This window comes from Gavialis gangeticus, unplaced genomic scaffold (genome assembly GCF_001723915.1).
Source record: "Gavialis gangeticus isolate Ggan-Ray unplaced genomic scaffold, GavGan_comp1, whole genome shotgun sequence".
Taxonomy (NCBI): domain Eukaryota; kingdom Metazoa; phylum Chordata; order Crocodylia; family Gavialidae; genus Gavialis; species Gavialis gangeticus.
In genome coordinates this window covers 22,477,785-22,499,057 of record NW_017729034.1, presented here as the reverse complement: position 1 = coordinate 22,499,057, position 21,273 = coordinate 22,477,785, and the positions used below count along the sequence as shown (strand labels likewise).

General features: G+C 45.2%; 1 protein-coding gene and 1 long non-coding RNA gene across 5 annotated transcripts in view; one reads left to right on the top strand and one right to left on the bottom strand.

Annotated features, from left to right (window-relative positions):
• LOC109304540 overlaps positions 1 to 447 on the bottom strand; it is an 11,108-nt gene extending 10,661 nt beyond the window's left edge. Inside the window, exon 1 of the long non-coding RNA XR_002099414.1 lies at positions 360 to 447. This is a non-coding gene — a long non-coding RNA (uncharacterized LOC109304540). The remainder of the gene's footprint in view (positions 1 to 359) is intronic.
• FOSL2 (FOS like 2, AP-1 transcription factor subunit) lies at positions 9 to 21,273 on the top strand. Of its 4 annotated transcripts, XM_019527200.1 has the most exons (6): positions 9 to 452; positions 6,698 to 6,781; positions 8,354 to 8,608; positions 13,088 to 13,195; positions 15,005 to 15,261; positions 15,426 to 21,273. In XM_019527200.1, the coding sequence occupies exons 1-6, from the start codon at positions 354 to 356 to the stop codon at positions 15,466 to 15,468; spliced, it is 846 nt and encodes a 281-aa protein (XP_019382745.1). In that variant the 5' UTR covers positions 9 to 353; the 3' UTR covers positions 15,469 to 21,273. The 4 variants fall into 4 exon arrangements, with proteins under 4 accessions (XP_019382745.1, XP_019382742.1, XP_019382743.1 ...); XM_019527197.1 differs by having other exon boundaries at positions 10 to 452; positions 15,005 to 21,273; XM_019527198.1 differs by lacking the exon at positions 6,698 to 6,781 and having other exon boundaries at positions 12 to 452; positions 15,005 to 21,273.

Sequence of the window (21,273 nt, the reverse complement as noted above, 5' to 3'; positions counted from 1 at the left end):
GCGCCCCGGGCGGAGCGGGGAGGCGCGCGGGCTCGGGGGGTGGGACCGGCCCCCCCGCGCGCCCAGACACTCAAGGACACGGACACGGGCAGAGCCACAGGCACACGCGCGCCCGCAGGTACCGCCACGCTCACACGCACTCACACTCAGGTACAGGCAGACACACACACACACACTCATACACTCGTAATCACACACACACACAGGCGCACTCATACACTCATAGACACACACCCCCCCACACACAGGTACACTCAGGCACAGACCCCAGGGACGTACGCGCACACTCGCAGGCACAGCCGCGGCCCCCGCCCGGGCCGGGCCGAGCCCTTGGAGCTCCCCGGGCTGCGGACATGTACCAGGACTATCCCGGGAGCTTCGACACGTCCTCGCGGGGCAGCACGGGCTCTCCGGGACACCCCGAGCCTTACTCTGGCGGCGCCGCGCAGCAGGTAGGGGGGCGCCCTCTCCCCGCCCGGCCCGGCCCGGCCCCGGCGGGGCAGGGAGCGAAGTCCGGCGCCACACCCAGCCGCGCCGGATCCGGCCTCTCCCCGCTTCGGCCGCAGGAGCAGCCCGGGGAATAGGTGGCTCGCTCCCCCTGGGCTCTGCTGGCCCCTGCTGGAGTGAGCTTGGGCTTGAAGCAGCCGCGCGTGAGTGTGAGGGGCCGGGCTCCCGGGGGCTCGGGGAGGGGGCTCCTGCCACAGTGGCTTTCATCCAGGGGACTGAAACTGGCCCGCAAGCGGCTGGGCACCGACGTGGCGCGGGTGGCGAGGAATGGGAAGCAGCGGGCCAGTCCCATGGCTGCCCAGCTGCTTCTGGCCTGTTTGGGGCGATTCTTCTCTTGCTGCATGGCCCCCCCCCCCGGGGAGGATTTCGGGTGCCAGAAGCTGTCTGGGCTCGTGCTCTCTTCACTCAACTAGCTTGGTTTTATTTATTTATTTGTTTTATTTTTTTGGACTTGTGTGCCCATGTGTAGTCTTGCCCAAAGTGCCGTGCCTGGAAGGGGGCAGATGTGTACCCTGCCTTCCACTAGGCCACGCATGTGTGGGCTGGGTGAAGGAAGTAAGATACTGGGGCCAAACCAGAAGGACTGAGTGAGATATAAAGTTGGAAAGTCAGAGCCCTTGATTTATTTATTTTTTTAGGAGGTGAAGGGACCCCCCCGAAGCTGTCAGATCTGTCTGTCCAACCTCACCTGAGATGATACAAGTGTTTACATCTACCTCCCCTCCAAATGCCACACAACATCTCCAAACCTTGATGGGAGGCTGGGCATGAGAAATTATTTCTGATCCTGACCTCTGCTGGCAACTTTTCTGAGTAGAGGGGGCAAAGACAGTCCTTCATTTTTTCAGCCAAGAGTTGACCACTAGAATCGCCTCCATGCCGTTTAGGATGGCGTCGAGCCCTTGGAGATAGAGGAGGAGATTTCCATGGAAAGTGCTGCTTTCAACAGTAGGGTGGGAATTGTCCGAGAGCATGTGCTCCCCTGCTTGAGGAATTTCCTTTGGAAAACAGTAGCCTTTTCTATGTCCTGCTTGGCTAATTCAGTTCGTTAATAGCAATCCCTGACCTGATACTTGGCAGAAATTTGGGTACCTAGCTAGCTACAGCAGAGGGGCTCCTGCTTCTCATTTTTATTATGGAAATTTAGAAAGTACATAAGTGGTTGGGGTGGGGGTCGCAGTTCTAGCCGGGGCTTTTTATACCTCTGGTGAAGAAAATGCCTATGACTTCATGGGAGTTCTGTCTTCAGTGGAAAGTTATTTTAAAACCCTGAAAGGAAGAAAGAATGAGTTTTTCAAACAATACACCCACCCATAGGTAGAGCAGAGCCACTGGTGAAGCAGAGCACAAGCATTGGCTAATTCTCAGTGAGCTGCAACACACTGGCAGATTTTGCAATTCCTAATAGTATGCTACGTTAAGGCAACCTTGCCTCCTTATGTGGTCCCTTTCAGCAGTTTTACAGCTGTCTTTCAAAGCTGAGGAATCTGCCAGGTAATGCCACTAAAAATAACAACAACAACAAAAATATCTGTGAATCTCTTCGTCTCTCGCTTTATTTTATTTTTTTCCCTCTCCCCTACTTTTGTTTCAGTTTGGACCCTTCTTCCTTCTCTCTCTCAGACCGGCTCTTTCCCGAGCTGAGCTTCATCAGCCTGAGGTTCTTCACATCTGTGTTACTGGGTTAGGTGCTGGGAGTCTTGGTTTCCAGATGCTTTAGTGCAGTTGAGTTAAAATGGAAATGGCATCTCTCAAAGTAGTCTTTATTTGATTGATTTTTCTTTTTTTTTTAAGGCCTCTAAAGAAATTCAGTTCAAATTCCTCTCTTTCCTCTTACCCCCCCGCCCTTTTTTTTTTTTTTTTTAAGGCCCCTAAAAAAATTTAGTTTAAATTCCCCTCTTTCCCCTTCCCCCCCCCCCCTTTTTTTTTTTTTTTTTAATAGTGCCTGTCTGAGGATTGTTGGTTGAAGGGTATTTGTGCCCGAAAGCTTGCAAAGAACAATTTTTGCAACTCTTTAGTTGGTCTAATAAAAGAGATCGCATCTACCCAAAGAGCCGTGTCCGTCTGTGAGGATGGAATGCATTTGTGCTTCAGCCAGAGGTTCGGAGTGCCCAGGGAGTGATATTTTTGCTTTCTCCTGCTATGTGGACGTTCCCCAGCTGGCTGAATGTTGGTTGGTATTTATTGTTGATCAGTTTTCCGGCTCTCTCTGACCATCAGGAATACAAGTTCTTATTTTTCCAGGGCTCATGTGATTTAGTTAACATTTTTGTCTTTTGGTAAGCTGCTGATCTGGAATAATATTAGAAACTGAAGAATGGAAGATATTTCCTGTTGAGGCTACGTGAATACACAAATCTAAAAGGCTGGTGATTTTTTTTTTTTAATGGGCCTTTTTCTCTTCAGTTTCCTAGGAAATTACTTCAGAAAGGCTTACTTGCCTGCACAGACTAAATTCATGGCTTCTGTGGAAGGCATTACACAATCAGACCAGTTACACAAACCTGGGTTATTTCATAACTTGTTTACATCAGCTGTCCTCTCTCTCTAGCTCGCTCTCTCTTTTAAAAATTTTTCCAGGGTTGCACTTGTTTTTTTTCGGAATTATTATTATTTCTTGTGCAACGTGTGCAAACAACCTGGCAGAGTGAGGCGTGTTTCTGTTTTTGCATCAAGAAGGCTCGTTTAAAAAAAAAAAAATCACCCAATATATTAAACTTTGCCAACCGTACCAGCCCGTGACATTCCTCACATCAAAGAACTTTTACCAGAAATGACTCTGAAGATTTCCCAGCTCTCTCCAAATACACCTCTTTGGTGCCCTCTGTAGGCTGTTCCTCGGAGGGAAGTGATGTTTCCAAGGATTGTAGTTTGGGACTGGATTATTCATCCTTACAGTAAATGCAAAGGCAGGGCAGGGGTGAGGGGTGGGGTTGAGAAATTGAAACTGCTTGGATTACTCTGGAGTTCTTTTGTTTTCTTTGCTTTTGTTTCTTGTTTCAAACTCAGTAAGTCTGGTCATCGTGTGGCTTTTTAAGAAGGTTATGACACACTGAATGGATGTGCTGAATGTGTGTTAATGAAGTCTGACCCAAATGAGCCAATTTGATTTTTCCCTCTTGTTTTTTCTTTTCCTTCAAACTGCCAGTGTGGTTGTTGTTTGATATGCGCGCCAGAATGTAGTTTCTAAGGTTACTATCTTAATAGGGCTGGGATCAGGATGCTGGCTTAGGCAGCACATAAGTGTTTTCTTTAAGAATCTAGGAGATTTCTCAAGGCCCTTGTGTGTCTTTTTTCCCCCTTGATCTTCGCAGATGTTGTAGATTAGGATCAGACAAGAGCTTTGCCTCTGTCCTAGAAATTGGTCTATTCTGCTGATTCTCTACTGTAGAAATAAGCAGTTTTATCACCACAAAAAACACTCATCTTGCAGATTTTTTCTTTTGAATCTTTATTTACCCCTTTAAAAGCAAGACAAGTTGCATCAGTCACAAGTTTGAGTGGCAACTGCATTTCTGAGCCAAAATGTTGGTGTTTTTTAATTATTCGAGCCATACAGCACAGCACTGTAATATATATTTTTTAAAATGTTCCGTGCCGTCTCCTAATTCTAATCACAAACTTGCCTTGTGGTGAGCCCCGACTTCAGTAAGGACAGTGTTTCTGACTAGCAGATTTCCTTCTGCGGTATCCAACGTGTGCAGAGAACTACTTGAATGAGAGAGACTTAAGAAGGATCCTTCCATTGTTATAGGATCATTTGGGTTGGTAAGGAGCACCTTCTGCTGGGCTCCATTGGTTCCCACTTTTTCCTAGCTGTTGTATCAACTGCCAAGGAGGGTACTTTTTTGTTTCTCTGTGTGCCTGCTCTGTATACCTACTTGACTAACTATTCAGTTGATCTGAACAGTTCAGTAAGCAAAAGAGTACAAATAACTGTACAGATGCTCCTTGAATAGATAGGGAAGGGAAAATGGAGGGCCGGCAGCCAGAAACCCTATTCCGTTGCTGGTCTACATACCTGACCTTGTGACCTACTGGTCTAGCTCATCCCCTAGCATTATTATGGCAGAACTGATTTCACTGTCTTTGAGATGGCCCTGGGAGATGGAGCGTAGGAAGCCATTACTCAGTGTCGTGTTTTAGATTATAATATAAACAGACCTCAGCCCTCGGCATAACGTAGCAAAGGGGAAGCTACAGGGCTTGCTGTGCGTGGTATTTTGATCTGTGTGTTTGGGTCAGCGGAAGGGCACTGGCTCTGGGGTCATGGTGGCTGTTTGGCTGCCTGTTCCACAAGGGAGACTGGGTATCTGGAGCATACGGCACTGCAGTTGTATTACAATAGAGCATGTTACATGGTGCTGCGCATCTCCATGAAATTCAGGAACACCCTTGTAGATGCCCAAGGGCTAGGAGCTGAAAGAGGACCTGGGATGAACAATCCAGAGAGGATGGATGTGGGGATCCAAGCTGAGGTGATGAAGAGAGGAGCACAAGAAATAGGGTTGGAATAAAGAGAGTGAGAGGAAGATGGCATGGTGGATGAGGGCAAGGAGGGGGTTTCAGGAAGAGGGGCCAGCATGACAGAAGGTACAAAAGCTGAGCTGGAAAGAACAGTAGAAGGATTTGGGGAAGATCAGCTGGTGTTTCAGTAGCCAAGTGGTGGGAACCTAGTAGCATTTTGGAAAGGGAAACTAATGGCAGCGCAGTGTCTTGGGTTAAAGCAGGCGAATTACTAGAAATAGGAAGGAGAGAGCTGCCACTGGGAAAATTGTGGTCAGTAAAGCATTGAGCAGAACATGGAAATGGCTGAGCTCACAGGTGGTACGTAGATGTGCTGGTCGGCTCAGAGACCCAATGTCAATCAGAGCAGCAGGTGTCTTAAGACAAACTCTGACACAACCCATAATTAGTTAGATGGAGAAAGGGGAGCAATAATAATGTATGATTTTTATGCCAGTTGACAGGGTTCTGAGTTTTAGCAGGATGTTTAAACACCATGTTACTGGGTAAGGAAGAGGGTTAGTGATAAAGAAGGTTCACCCCATAGACAAGAACCAAGCAGGATTTCCCTCACTTTCTGAATCTGTCCTGTATACTCTGACCTATCACAAAAGCTCTCTCTTTCTTCCCTAGGCTTGCAGAAAGCCTGTCTCAGGGTTTAACACAATCTAGGGACACAGTTAAAGCTCTATGAGAGAATCAAGATTTTGTTCAGTAAAACAAGTAACTGGGTCTCCTGTCCTGTATTTAGTGTTCTTATTAGTGCAAGAAACATGTATGTGGGGAAGGCCTGGATCAGCGTGATGGCCAAATTATAGGGCAAATGCAAGATTTGATTGCAAAGCTAGGGGTAGGAACCTCTCCAGTGTTGTATGGCCTGATCTTCAACTTGTCGCAGTTAGGGCAGACAGAAACTTCTCTCGTTCATCCAGGTAATTTGGTGATCACTGTAATTTTTTGAACCTGTCAGATAGGAACTCCTGCCTGGTCACTGGGCATTGAAGGACAGGATGTATATTACTGCAAAGGTCAGGTGTGCAGTGATCCTTAGTGTGGAAATCTTTAGCACTTTCCCTCCGAGGTTCGAAACCTACCTTGCTATAGTTAGTTTAGCCTCATAGCCACACTTTCCAGAAAGGAGGAACAGAAAGCTGTACAGAAAGTTAAGGACCACTGAGAAAGTCAGTAGTAAAGCTGGAAGCCCAACCCAAATCTCTTAGCTGGCACTCCTGGGCTTTATTTGCTTCACTACTTCATGCTTTCATGCTGTGATGTCAGTCTCTTGGTAATTTTGGCCTCTGTTGCCCCCTGCTTTATTAGGTCACGTGATGTGTGAGTATGAGGATGTCCTGTGTCATACAGTCATAGCTACCTCGGTGCTGGTAAGGGAGGAAGCAATAGAGATCTTTCAACAAACTCCTGTACAGGGATAGAGAACCAACCTGTAAGTCTGACTCTTCTCCAGACTTCTTGGGTCTAACCAGTTAGCCAGGAGAGCTCATGAGCTCATGAAGATGGGCCTTTTGTTAAGATTTTGAGTCTTCACAGGTCCTGTCTTGGTCCCGAGGTGACTCTCTGAGACTCTGGGCCTGGGGCTGCAGGCTCAGTGCCAGGGGGTGGAGGGTTCTTGCATATTTTTTTCCAGTTTGATTTACCTGTATCTCTACCCATCCTTTCCCCCTAGTTTGGCCTGTCTTACACTCCAGAGTGGAATGTGTCTGTGTTCAAAGTGGACGATTTTGGTCCAATCTCAGGCCTACTGAATTCAGTAGGAATTCATTTGAATAGGGTGCTCTCTGTGTGATGTCGGCCCAAAGACCCAAACCAATCAGGGTATTAGCCTTAGATTTAGGAAAGAACCAGTTTACATCCTTATCATTAAGCACAGACTTGAGTGCTGTCCTGAAGTGGGCTACTTTCTTCACTGGTGATGATGTCCTTTCCCTCATATTTTTCTGACTCCGCTCTGAAGTCATTCTATTGATCCAGAGCCATGCATTTACACAGGATCACTGCAAGGGCCACAAACTTGTTACCTAATTGCTGTCATCTCTGGTCCTAACAGCCTATTGTCCTCTGTGTATTCAGACTTCGGATTGTTGGCCCAAGACCTGCCTGTAAAATCTAATCGAACCCTTGACAGCCCTCTGGAGAGGATCCCTGCCTAGACAAAAGCATTCTTTCTCTTGCTTCCCCCTCCGGGGACAAGCTTTTGCCTCTTATCCAGGTGGATTTACCTCTGTCTGAAACAAGGTGTACAAGCAGAAGCGTTTTAGAAGCAGTCATTACCCACATTACCTACTGCCTTGGTTTAACTGCTGCCTTGTTTTGACTAGACTGGGCTGAGAGCTGCAAGGAACTTGCCAGATCTGAATCCTGAGATGCATTTTATAGGCTGCCATTAAAATATGCCTAGACACATGAAAGCATCCCAGAGCCAGGCTTTTTGTAGCGTGCCCTTGCACCCTAGGACAGAAGCCTTCTAATGCCATGAGGCATATGTGAGTCACCACCAATGCTCATTGTACCAGATCAGTTGTGCATGGGGCCAGAATTTAAGGGGAAACTCCTGTCTGCAGGGATAGAAGAGGTCCCCTGTTAGAAGGTTTCACAGTGCTTGGCAGTGGCTTTGGAGGGCTAAAGTTTCCCTTCCTTTTCTCTGGATTGATGGAGAAGTATTTTTCTAGAAACTCCCCAGTTTCCCTTTCACACTATGACACAACTTGCTCTTCTGGGGCCGATGCTGTGTATGAGATGTTGGGCAGAGAGAGGTGTGCACTGGGAGCAGAGAAACAGTGGAGAAGACAGAGAAGAATCTCTTATTTGAGGGGCAAGGAAGGTGTGGAGGAATCTCAATGGTAGTGTCTCAGGCAGAAGTGGGATACAGCAAAACCACAGCAGAACTGAATGACACTGACTGATAAGGCCACCAAAACAACATTGATCTTTCAGCATCGCAGGGTCCTGCTGTGAGGGTTTTGTTCATGTGCTGTCTCTGCCTCTGCCCTGTCCACTCCTGAGGAACAAGCACATGGGTGGGCTGTTCTGCATGTAGCCAAAGTAGCCTGTGAGAGTCAGATGCCAGATGCTGAAACTCCCTCTGTTAGATGCAGCTAGAGGTTGACTGTTTGTGGAAACACTGAGATCTCTATGTAGTTTGCATACTGACAGGTTGCTGGGTCCCTCTGCTTTGGGTGTTTAACCCCTGGATCGGGTGTTTAACCCTTGGTGCCTGATGAGATGCTCACCTAGGATGTTCATAATCAGCATGTACTAATTTCTCTCTTTTTTTTTTTTTTTTTTTTTTTTTTTTTTTTTTTTTTTTCCCCTCTCTTCCTAGAAATTCCGAGTAGATATGCCAGGATCCGGCAGTGCTTTTATCCCCACGATTAATGCCATAACAACCAGCCAAGATCTTCAGTGGATGGTGCAGCCTACTGTGATCACCTCCATGTCGAGTCCCTACTCTCGCTCCCATCCTTACAGCCATCCTCTGCCCAACCTATCTTCGGTTGCTGGACACACTGCCCTGCAGAGACCTGGCGTTATTAAGACTATTGGGACAACAGTGGGCAGAAGGAGAAGAGATGAGCAGGTAACCAGGAAAGATGGAATGACTCATTCTCAATTGTGTAGGCTTGGGTATGGTTGGTGTTTGGATAGGAACCTACAAGAAAAAGCGTAGGTGCCCTAAGCATAGGTCTTAGGGCTAGTGATTTAATATGAGGTGCCCTTCCCTCTCACTGAGATCTGGCTGGTAGCTGCCTCCCTTCCCCTATGCTGTGATGTTGGAAGGCCTTTTTTGGAAGGCAAGATCTAATAAGCAAGGCTCTGACAGCTTGCAGCTACGTCTGGATCCCCTGGCACCTTTTGCAAGCTTTTTAATCCTAGAAATCCTGTTTCTGCTCCTAAAGTTTTGTCCCCTTAAATTCCCTTGCACTTTTTTTTTTTAACTGAGTTTCATATTCTTCACCTCCTGACCTAACCTTGATGATGTGTGCTGTTACTGTGAATGGTTAAATAACTGTCTTGCATGGATATAGGTGGCAAATGAGTTGAGTCCTAAGGCCAGATGTTCCTGATTGCCACCAATCACTATGCACAGATGCTTTTAGTGCCTCATCTGCTCCCTGCATCCTTGGATTGCCAGTTAGACCCACCACAGGTCTGCTTTCACTTGGGCTGCTGGAATGACCCTTGGGGACTGTTTCATTGGCTCTAGATTTCCAGATCATGCCTTTCCCACCCCTGTTTGTCCTTTAAGCTGGGGTAACAGGACCAGAGAGTGTAAAACTAAGTCCTCATCAGCTTATACCACCCAGAAATTCCTCTAGATAGAGGAAAACCCCTGCTGCCCTCTTAAAGCAACTGATAACTCTAAGAAGAGGGAACAAGAGCTGGTGTTTACCTTTGGGCTATGTGGTCTCTTGGAATGAAACACTGCAGAAGTCAGGGAGCATTTTATTACCACAACATCACTGCAAGTAGTTACTCAACTAAGCTTCTCCACAAGCTTCTCTAGCCTGGGACAGTTTGTGGCTTTGCCTAAAAAGCATGTGAAACTCCATAGTCTAGACTAAACTAGGTTTCAGTTTGAGTTTTGAGTTTGCTTGGTTGCAGCCCCAAGCAAAAGAGAACCTCTTGTGCAAACCACTGAGATTTGTGCAGTTCCACTTAAAACCTACCATGGTGAAGCAGGATAGGGCTAGAAGGCTGGAGGCTCACCCTGTCAGAGTGCTGGGTCTTCCCTTCCCCTAAGGATCAACTATCTCTGCTTTTTACCTGCTCCTCAACCAGCTGGCCCTACTCCAATTCCAGCCTTGTGTGATAGCATCAGAGTGAAACTAGCCAGAAGTGAGCAGTGGGAGGAACAGGCTCTCCTTGAGCAAACCTATCTGCGCTTACTAAAAAATAAGCTGCCTGTGCATGAGATGGGCAGGGCCTTCAGCCCATTTCCTAGCTGGAAAGTGTCCATACTCCTAGCCCCAGCACCCAGTCTCTTGGCAGCATGAGGTAGGCTGAGCAGAGGTTGAGGGGTACTGTACACTCATGTCTTCAGAGCTCTTGAGGACATCAGCATGGCTAGCACAGTATGGTTGTAGTGCCACTACTCCTGCTGCACACCTGACATCAGGGCACCTCTCTGTGGAGACCTGTCAAGCCATTGCTTTTCACGTGATCAATCCACTCCTAAAGTGGATGTGAATAATTTGGTTCTCTCTGTATTACTCAGAAGCAGCGGTTTTGCAGGTCATTGCAGAGAAATGCGATGAGACATTGCATGCGTTCGGTCGATTCGATGGCTGTCACATTAGGGCTGTTTTTAATAAAACACACCAGCCCCGCTTTTACTTCCACCTCATCTGTTCTGATTCACAGTCTGACTGCTACATTGTGTCTCTGCTGTTTTTGGTTTTCCAGAGCAGGTAAGGAGTTAATATTGCTCACAGTCAGTGTAATTCCCCTCAGCACAAAAAAGCTAGTAAAGTTGAATTCAAGCCCTATTCTATTAGCATATGTTTGCTCAAGAAGAACTTGATTGTCCATTAGGTGTTAAGTGGAGCATAGAACTTATGCTAGGCTCCTGCACTAGGCTGTATTTCCACTAGTTTCGCTGCAATGCAATGCTCTGTTATCTAAAGTGGAAGGAGGCTGTCACAAGAGCTGGAGGAATAATTAGCAACAATCAGTTTGCCTGATAAATGTTGCCTTTGCACTTACAAATTGGCCATGAAGAGATCACCATATTCTTCAGTTTAATTGTTCAGATTTGTTTGCCTAGGAATGTTTGCCAGCAATTCCTGGCCTGTGGCTTGTTTGCAAGTGGTTCAGTGTGGGACATTCAAATTCAAACCCTGTTGAATAAAAACATGGGGATTTGATAACGGAGTAGATGAACTTGACCCTGGGGTTGGGTTTGGGCTGTGGGGATGCATACAACACAAATGTAGAATGTATTTATGGAGAAGATTAGTAATATTTACTAAAAAAAAAAACCCCAAAAGAGGCTATTTGGGTGAATGTTTTTGCCAGGAAGAGCACACATGAGGTTATTCACCGTGAACTAATGCAAAAAATGTCACAAACCAAATGGAACCAAACTCACTTAAACAAGCCAATGGAGAAACCATTTTGGTTTTGTTCCCATGAAATGTTAAAGTTGTATGCGTTCAGATTGTGGCTTTAATTGTAAACAGTCCTGAGTGATCATGGGACTTGTAAAAAAAACAAACAAATGAAAAAAGGCATCCTGAGCGAGATTGTTAAATGGAATTTAAGGTATAAAGAGGAAAATTTGGGTTCGAGATACTGTTCGGTACAGATTGGGCTCCTAAATCATATGGGGACCTTTGGAAATCCTATCCATAGGTCCAGGGTTTGAATTGCACTCCAACTCTTGTGGGGGGGTGGTCTGTGGTGGTGGCAGCCGGAAGCTGAAAGGAGCTACCACCACAGCCTGGGCTGCTTAGGAAGGTGCAGGGTGGGCCAGGGGCTCTCATCTCTTATGGGGGGCGGGGCTCAGCCCCCATGAGCTCCCCTGCATAAGTCACAATTCAGCAGAGAACTTAAACACATGCTAACGGACTTTGTTGAATTAGGTCTGTATCTGTATGAGAGCTGGATACATAAGTTGCATATAGTTTTTGCAAATACAAGCATTTTTATTCTATAACCAAACAAAATAATAAAAATGTTCAACATTTGTTTAAAAAACAAGGCAAAGCCTAATGGAGGAAGTGTACAAAGATTCAATTAAGCTTCTTGAGACTGAAATGATTGAGGGATAAAAAAAAATCCAACACGAAAAAGAAAATCAAAACCAGAATGAGGGTAGGCAGAGTACAAATAAAAAAGAACAGATACCAAAAAAACCTATGAATAATGTGTTCGTTGTGTTATCAACAGCCCCAAAGGGTATTAAAACTGAAAGCTTTCTGAAAGCAGCATCTTTCCATTATTTGCTGGCATTTTATGTTTCTGCGCTAGACCAAACTGCATACTTGAACCTGTTTCAGTTTTGTTTATGCTCAGTGGGGCTGATCCTCTGTAGTGGAAAGCAGCCCAACAAACCTGAAGCTGGTGGAGCTGTGCCAGCTCACATCAGCTGGGGCTGTCCCCACATCACTCTTTGCTTTGTACGTGCTTGCTGGGAGTCCCGCAGGGGAATGAATAAGTAATTCTGGACAAAAATCTGCTCTGTGCCAGAACTTAAAAATGACAAGCTAAATTCTTAGCTGGAGTAAGCCAGCATAGCAGTGAAGGCTTCATCTAGTGTACTGTTGTATACCTACTGACAGTCTGCCCTGACCCCTGCCATTACAGTAGCATTTCTTCTGTTGTCAGGTTATGTAAAAATCCCCCCCTCCAAACCTAAATGTTGCTTCTGCCTTGCCCAAACTCAAGAGTCCTAACCTTCCTTTCTTCTGGTTTTGCAATAATGTACCTCCTTGTGCTTCTATGGACTTTTTCTTGATGTATACCAATGAAAAGATGATCTGGTCCCAGAGGTCTCTCTATCTTTCTGGACTGTAGCCTGCCAATATAGGAAGTACAGCATGTATCCTTGACCACTACTTGGAAATCTAGAGCCAGATCCTCAGCTGGTGGAAATTGTCATAGCTTGGTGGGGTTCAGTAAGTCTTGCTGATGAAATCTTGGGCCCTGACCTTCTAGTGAACAACTGTTTTTGAGTGGGAAGAATCTGATATTTTGTTTTCAAAAAAGAGGCACTTACAACATCTTGCTCTGGTTTTGCTTAATATACCACCCAAGTTGTGAAACAATCAGAGCATCTTTTTATCTGTTTGGCCTTGGCTGCAGATACACTGCCTGCTTGCACAATTATCCACTCCTAACTCTGCCTTGTTCCCCAGCCCCTCATTTAAGACCCAGTCCCAACGGAGGTGCCAAATGCCTTCATCTCCCACTGACAGCCAGGGAAACAGCGTGCTCAACATCTTGTAGGGGCAGGTCCTTTTTCACTCTGCTGTGAAGTGTTCCCAATCTGCACGAAATAATTTGCTCAGATCTGGTTGTGAGGTTTGTTTTTATTCTTTTTGGCGCTTGCCTACAGCTGTCACCCGAAGAAGAGGAGAAGCGAAGGATCCGGAGAGAGAGGAACAAGCTGGCAGCTGCTAAGTGTCGTAACAGGCGTCGAGAGCTGACAGAGAAACTCCAGGCGGTATGTGCTCTGCATGCATTTCTCCCCTCCTGATTGTGCTCATCATGGACCACCCTACACTATTCCTCTCTACTATCATGTTACAGAAACATGCTGCAGAGCGGGTGTCATGTTCTCCTTCAGTGGCTGGTCTAGTTAGGTTAGCTGCTTCTTGCAACTAGCAGCTAGTGGGGTTAGGTTTCTGGCTCATGTTTTAGAGCTTTGTGCGGTGCTGTTCAAGATCATGGATCCAAACTCTGCTGATAAGACATGAGGTCATTATATTTGAGCCGTGTGTCCCCACCACACCTATTTTTAGCTGTCAGTTGACAAGTTCTGAGTGCATATTGTTGTTACACTGTCAAGCCTTCCAGACATGTTTTGTACTTGATTGCCAGTACAGCATTTCCCTTCCCATCCTGTGATTCGTTTATATTCATTCCTCATGCAGCATTTGAACAAGTTAAACCAATAACATTTCCTTTAGTAGGATTTCCAGTGTACTTAAGTAGGATATTTCTACAGGTCCTCTAGAAAGGAAGAATTACTTACTGTGTACAGCATTAACCTAGGATTCAGGAAAGCTGGTTCAAACCCTTGTTTTGCCACCAACATCCTCTGTGGCCTTCGGATACTCACCTAGGTCAGAATTCTGTGTCATCAGATACCCGGAGTACAGCTTGTAACCAACGTTGAGTTTCCTGCCTATTTTGTGGGAGCAGTTGTTATGTGCTCTGAGTTGTAAGTGCCACTTTTATAGGACCAGGGAGAAATCTGCATCTCCAGAGGGCAATCCCATTGCTATAATGGAAGTATTTACATGCCCTGAGGTGGTAATAGATTTGGTGCTACACAGGAGTTGGGTAACTCAGATACCCTCACATAAAACTGGTAACCTTAGTCTCAAGCTGCATCTTGGTCATCCCTGAGGTGACATTGAATTCTGCCTTTAGTCTCCATATGCCTCAGTTTCCCATCTGTAAAGTGGGAGCAAAAGCACTGTCCTCCTTCAGAAGGAAACTCTCAGGACACGTGCATTAAAATCTGTAAGGTGCTCTGATGACTGCAGAAAATGGGCTAAAATGCAATATAGGTCTTTATCAAAGAGTTTTTATCAAAATCTTGCTGGACCAGCCTGGTATCTCTTCAGTGAGAGAACTGCTTTTGCAAGGAAAGGAGGAGGAGGATTACCCATCTACCTGCATAATGGATTGCACTGATTGGCGCCCAATAAGTTTGGTTGATGCCAGATGGCAACAGGTGACTGGGGAGTAGTTACATACCCAAGATTGAGAACTCAGTCCAGTGGAATTTCTTTGGTAGGCAGGATTGCTACAGCAGCTTTGAGTGTCTGAAATGTGCTGTATGAAGAGGCAATGACTTTTTCTCAACATCCCCTGGTAGTACAGCAGTGGTGGTGAAAGTCATTGAGGCTGGAACACAGTATGCTTTCTCTGTTTTTTTCATGATACATTCTTCACCCTGGTTGTGCATTGCCCTAGCACCCATTCATTGCTAGTCCTCACTGCTGTGGAATGTGTTGGCATTCTTTGAGGTCCCAGAGGTACTAAAAACAGGGTGTTCACAGCGTGCACAGTTTGGATGGCTCTGAAAGTATGTATTTGAGGCTGTCCCAATGGATAATCTGTAATTAAAAAGGGTCACTATGTTTCTGACTGACTTGTGCCAAACCAGAATGAAGGGGCACTGGGAGGGCCATGGGATATCTGATTAGTTACTGTCTGTGCCTAGAACACTTTGGTAAGGCTATTCTTCCATGCTCCCCTGAGGTACACACTGAGATTTATGTATTTCTCCTTTTGTCTGCAGGAGACTGAGGAGCTGGAGGAGGAGAAATCAGTACTGCAGAAAGAGATAGCAGATCTGCAGAAGGAAAAAGATAAGCTGGAGTTCATGTTAGTGGCTCATAGCCCCGCATGTAAAATCAGCCCAGAGGAGCGTCGTAGCCCCCCGTCTAGCAGCCTCCAAACTGTCCGGACCGGAGTGAGTGGAGCTGTGGTGGTGAAGCAGGAGCCTGTGGAGGAAGAGATCCCGTCCTCCTCTTTGGTCCTCGACAAAGCCCAGAGGTCTGTCATTAAGCCCATCAGCATTGCAGGGGGGTTTTATGGGGAGGAATCACTCAATACTCCCATCGTGGTGACCTCAACGCCTGCCATCACCCCTGGCTCCTCTAGCCTGGTCTTTACATACCCCAATGTGCTGGATCAGGAATCTCCTCTCTCCCCTTCAGAGTCCTGTTCCAAAGCTCACCGGAGAAGCAGCAGCAGCGGTGACCAGTCCTCGGATTCCTTGAACTCTCCAACTCTGTTGGCGTTGTAATCCCTCTACATCCCCCATTTGCCAATGTGTTACATTCCCACCCAGTACCCTCGGGGGACACCCCCTCCATGGGATTAAAGACAGGCACAAGGTCGTTTAAGCACAAGGGCAGCAAGAGCAAGAAAGGGGAAATGCTGTGGCTCCAGGACCTTCCTGGGGCAGGAAGAATGAGAACAAACAGAAGCTCCATGGAGGAGAAAATGGCAATGGTGGGAATGAAATGCCTTGTCTGTTTTGAAGAGGGGGAAATCTTCCCTCTGTAGGAGCTGCCTATGGAAATCTTTTCATGTCTTTAGTGGACTTGGGAAAACACTCTTGGCCAGGACTGGAGGCGAGCTGCAGAAAGTCACTAATCCCTTGCCTTTGTGAATTACTTTGAAAGGTTACTTGCTGTGCTTACTTAAACCTGGTTAGTTTTGATCTTTTTAGATATTTTCTGTCTTATTTTTTGTTGTTGTAGCTGTTGTTACCAAGACATTTCATCTAGTCAGTCTAAACTCTAAAGGCTTGTTATGATCTTTGTTAGCAGCTGATGATGTGGGGGAAGGAGCTATAGGGAACATTACTGTTGTCAAGGTGGGAGGGTGCATTTGGAGGATGGAGGGGGGGGAGTTGAGAGGCACCCCAAGGACTATGTGCAGAGTTTGATTTGATAGCCTATAAGTCTCTGTGACAAGGATATGATGAAGAGAGACTGCAGGAGGCTTATATGTTTGGGTTGGGGGGAGGCAAGGATTGAGTATGGGAGGAATCATTGAGTGTGAGAGCTGCTTTGTTCCCCTGTGCAGTGTAATAGCCAGGTTAGCAAAACACCTCCTGTATGGGGCCAGGAGAGGTGCCAGGAAACTGATGGGATGCTCGAGTCAGTTTCCACTAGACTTTGGCAGTGTTTCTTCTGTAATTAGGGTTTGCCAGATTGGCTTTTGGACCTTTGTTTCCTTTGCCCTGGCTGCCAGCCACCATGGGTGTAACTCACCTTCCTCCTCATCACATTGTCTGATTCAGAAGTTGATCCCAGCCTGAGAGCAAGCCTTACCTCCCCAGCCCATATCCAGAATGTGTCGCTAAAGAGAATGTGCTGTTCTTGTGAATCCAGGAAAGAGATTAACTGAAGGCAAGAGGGCAAAGCTACGTGGACACTCATTTGGCTGCTTCCTTTCGGCACAATGCAACAGTGCAGTTGTACCTCTGAGCTCTATGTTTGGTTCTGTCACTCACTCATAGTTTCCTTGATGTTAAGGTCAGAGGAGCCCATTTTGATCATCCATTCAGACCTCCTGTACAGCACAGGCCATAGGACTTACTTGAATTAAACCCTTGTCAGAATTACAGCACATCATGTAGAAGAACATCCAATCTCAATTCCAAAATTGACAGTGATGGAATCCATCATTCCATTACACCTCAGTCCCTGGCCTCTGTTGGGTTTTGCTACTTGATTGATATGGGGGAGAAGAGGTTCTGGTCTTCAAGGCAACTGGAGAACTCTGCCCCTTACCCTGGGTCGTCTTATTCAGTGTTTGCTGCCAACATAGTGTCCCTGATCAGGCACAGCTGTTTAACATGGATATTCACTACTGATAACGGTGATGTGCTTAACCTGAGTTCATCAGGAGTTAGCTTCCAACTCTTGTTGATGTCAGTAGCACTGAAACATCTTGGTCATGTGCACGTTAGGTTTTTCTAAGAGTGGGTGTTGGATCAGGTCACTTGGGTGGAAGCTGAAGGCTCACTTAAATGTACTCAAAGGGAATCTCCTTGGTCCCAGCTCGCTGCAGCTGCAGGGTAGCACATCAAAGCTACTTCTAATTGTGTGGTATCTTCTTTGCTTTATTAACAGAAATCTATTTATGTTCTATGTGAGGCTGGACTGGAGAAATCTTTGATGCATTTATGCCATTGTAAGGGCCAAGCCTGTGAAGTGCTCAGCTCCTTCACATCCTACTGACTCCACTGGAATTAAGACTGCTCAACACCTGGCTGGACCCGACTTTTACTGAGCAGTCGGGGGTCCTGCAGTATCTTTGAATTTTTGTATCTTTCTTAAAGGGTCACTGTCTTGCCCCTGAACAAAAATGTTGCAGGGGTTGTTATTTTTATTTTATTTTTTAAAACAAGCTCTTCTGCCATAAGCAGAAAGATATTAGTGAGTTCCTACAAAACTGAAGTTCAGTAATCCTGTTCTACTTCTCTGCTACTTAAATCTTTTCTACATTATTCCAGCAACAGAGATCGAAAACTAGACAGTGTTACATCAGGAAGATTGCTGCTGCTTTTGCCCAGTCTAGCAGAGCCTCCCTTGCTTCAGGAATATTCAGTAAAATTGCCTTGTTTCACTCCCACCCTGACATGGTGGAACATCATGCTAACAGGTGGTGACTCCTCTTAAAATAAATAAATAAATAAAAAAAATGCAAGTCTTTTTTGTCTTCTCTGCTTGCCCACCAGTGTTTCCTGGACCAGCTGACCTGATTAGCATTTTGCAGAGAGTCACTGGAATAAAGGTTGGATTGATAAAAGAGGTCCAATCCTACAAGGAACTGAATAGAGACCTGCCTTCCTACACTTCTGAGTTTATTACACTGGCAGCAGGAGAGTAAAAGCCTCCTCTGAAGTCTTGCTGATCACCACACAAGTCTGTGGTGTCTTTAAAAATATTTACTTAGACCCCTTTAGTATTGGAAAATGAGGCACTGCTCACAAGCTGATCAGCTCTCTATCAGACTTGTGATGGATCAGTCATTGTCCTTACTGTAGAGGTGTGCTGACAAACCTCCAGGAGAGTAAAAGATCCATCCAGTATTGGTGGGTAAGCAGAGGAGCAAAATATAATCTCGTCATCCTTTCCCTTGCCCATGAAACCTCTTTTTGTCATCAGCAAGAGTCAGACTTACGAATGAGAGGTGTCCGTTACCACAAGTGGCCCAAACCCCTGTCTCAGCTATAGATTGCTTTCTACAAGGGACGTCAAGACTTTTTACAGATACCAAGCCCTCAGCTTAAAGTCTAAAAATAATTACTTGTTTCTGTCTTTATCTAAGCAAAAGAATCCCCTTTCCTCACCTTTGTGCCATGGGGGTACATCCAATGGAAAATCGGCTCCTCTTTTTAGGCCTAATTCATTGTGATGTTGCCTAGATGGCCTCATTCTCCTCTGTCTGCCATTAGGTCATGAGACTCTTTACATTTTTCTTGAGTGATGATGACACATTAGCTTTTTGATAGTCTTGTTACAAGTCAAGATACAGCCTGAAGTCTCTGTGAGATGGGTCCTGGATGCTTTTTATTGTGAGTGTCAGCAGGCACATCTACACGCACTGATGCGCCATAGGTACGGTGCATTAAGTTTTAGTACCTGTAATAACAGGTACTAACTAAATGTGCAGTAATTGGCACTACTGCACAGTAGCTCTGGCACACACCTTTTTAGTGACACTAATGTGCAGGAGATTCATTCTACTGTAGTTAGTGCAGTAGCACGGCTTTTGCTGTGATGTACTAATGTTCAGTAGAATTAGTCTACTGCACGTTTAGCGCCTTGTGTAGACGCACCCAATGTTGCCTGCTCTCTTCCAGGTGTTGACAGTCCCCACTAGTCCCCAGCTGGTGCTCTCCATGAACATCCACTACAGGGATTCCTGGACGTGCAATGACTGAATATTGTACGTGCATGGTTGGGGCTCAGGGTGGATGACGTCAAGAATCCAAAGGCCATTGTAGTTGGTAGAAAGACCTCTAGGAATTTCAACAGCCTTTGGATCATGCCCCTGATGACTGACTCCAATTCAGTAAAGTGCCTAATAACATGCTTAAAATTAATCATTGCCAATGTGGGTGAGTGGGGAGCAGTAGCAGTTAAACTGAAGGAAACTTTTATTCAGACTCCAAGTGATATGTCATTCTGATGTCACCCTTTCTCCCATGCCCCCTTCTAGCTGTGACATTTGCCTCTGTCCTTTTCTTTCTCTTTGGTATAGGCACTGGCTAAGTCCAGAAACTGCTTGTGATATGATAGGACTTGGGACCAACATGCTGGGATCAGTCGTGGGGCTTTTGTTTTTTGAGGTTTTTTTAATCTTATCAGATGAACATAATAGATCATTCAAATTCCTTTATTTTTGCTGCTTTCTGCATGTAGGATCCACCTGGCCTTAGTCTGAAGAAAAAAAAAAAAAAAAAAAAAAAGGAAAGAAAGAAATAGTATCTCATTATTTATTGGCAGGCAAGTATTTTGTGCCTGCTCCAGCAGATCTGCCCACCGTTAATTTAACAACCTCATGTTCCTGGTGTTTTGTGTCCCCCCCCCCCCATCCCCCGCCCTTTAATCCTAAAGCAGAATTCTGAAGCATTTAAATTTTTTTTTTTTAAATGACTACAACACTTACAATCTTTCTCATTTGAAAGGCCAGGTCAAACATTTTTAGAGGTAGGGGGGAGGGGAGAGGGAACAGTCTACTGTTTAGTCCTTATTTATTTATCTATCATGTTTACATCTTTTTCTCTGTTCCAGACCTGGATATAAAAAAGACAGCATTAAAAATACTCAACTGTTTTTTTGCAGGCTAATAATGCTTTTTTTCATTTCTTAAATGATTCCTTTTTTGTCTGTATAAAATGTATAAAAAGATATGTTTCTAAAGATGCATTATCATTCCTCTGTGAACAGGAGTTAGGGCTGGGGACACATCTCAGAGTACAAGATAATAACAAAATCTTATCCTGTTCTACTTAATTGTTCCCCTCTCATACTGTCTGATTAAAGGGTTACTCCACTTTCTTGTCTGTGGTTACTTGATATTAAAAACATATTAAAATGTGTAGAAAATAGGTATAAAATTGTTTTTGGTCAGTGAGAGGATAAAATGTTGTATATATCTTGATAAACTGTGTAGTTCAAAATAACATCAATAAGGGATAGTGCATCTTTATTAGAGCGATAAGTTACTAGTGTCACTGAAGTCTACTTTAAGATCCTTGTAGGATAAAAGGGCCTGATTCTGATTCCACTCAGATGTGGGTAAATCAGAAGTGACTCCACTGAAGTGAAATCAGTGGAGTCGCACTAGGGTAGGAGCAGTGTGATGGCAATCGGGATCAGGCCCCAGAGATTCATACACATCTATGGAGATCAATGAATGTTTGGGGCACCAGGATTTTTTTTTCTGAACAAGTTTAGATAGTGATTTTTTGTTTTGCCTGGGGTGAAATAGTTTCTGCCAAGAAGGTTCTTCAAGGTGACTGAATTGGGGCCCTTCATTCCTTTTTGATCTTTATATAGTTCTTGTGGTCGTGGAGAAACTCGGCTCTGAAGCAGTCTCTCTGGTGTTGACTCTTTTTCTGTTCTTGTTATTTTACTGTAATACAGGCCTACAGTATTTGCACTAAAACAAAAAAGCTTGTTAGAGAAAGCTTGCTGCTATGAAAGAAAGAACATATTAAAATGGTTTTGCTTTTACAATTTTACCTGAGTAGCATTTTATAGAATAAAAATCAATTTAGATTGAAAAGAAGAATGATTTTTTTGCCCCTCTTCTTTCTTTTCCTTCCATTCCTCTGTGGTCTGTTATTCCCCCTTCCCTTGGTGCTCAGTTGTAATGATTGGCTGTGTTGTGACTATGCTGCTGAGAGTTATGACACTTGTAAATCCTGTTTTAAAGACATTGTGGACACTCTTTTGTATAGCGAGAGGTAACTGGAGTTCTTCTTTTCTCTGTTAATTGAAGTCATTAAAAGACTCTCTTTGCCATGAACAATTAAAA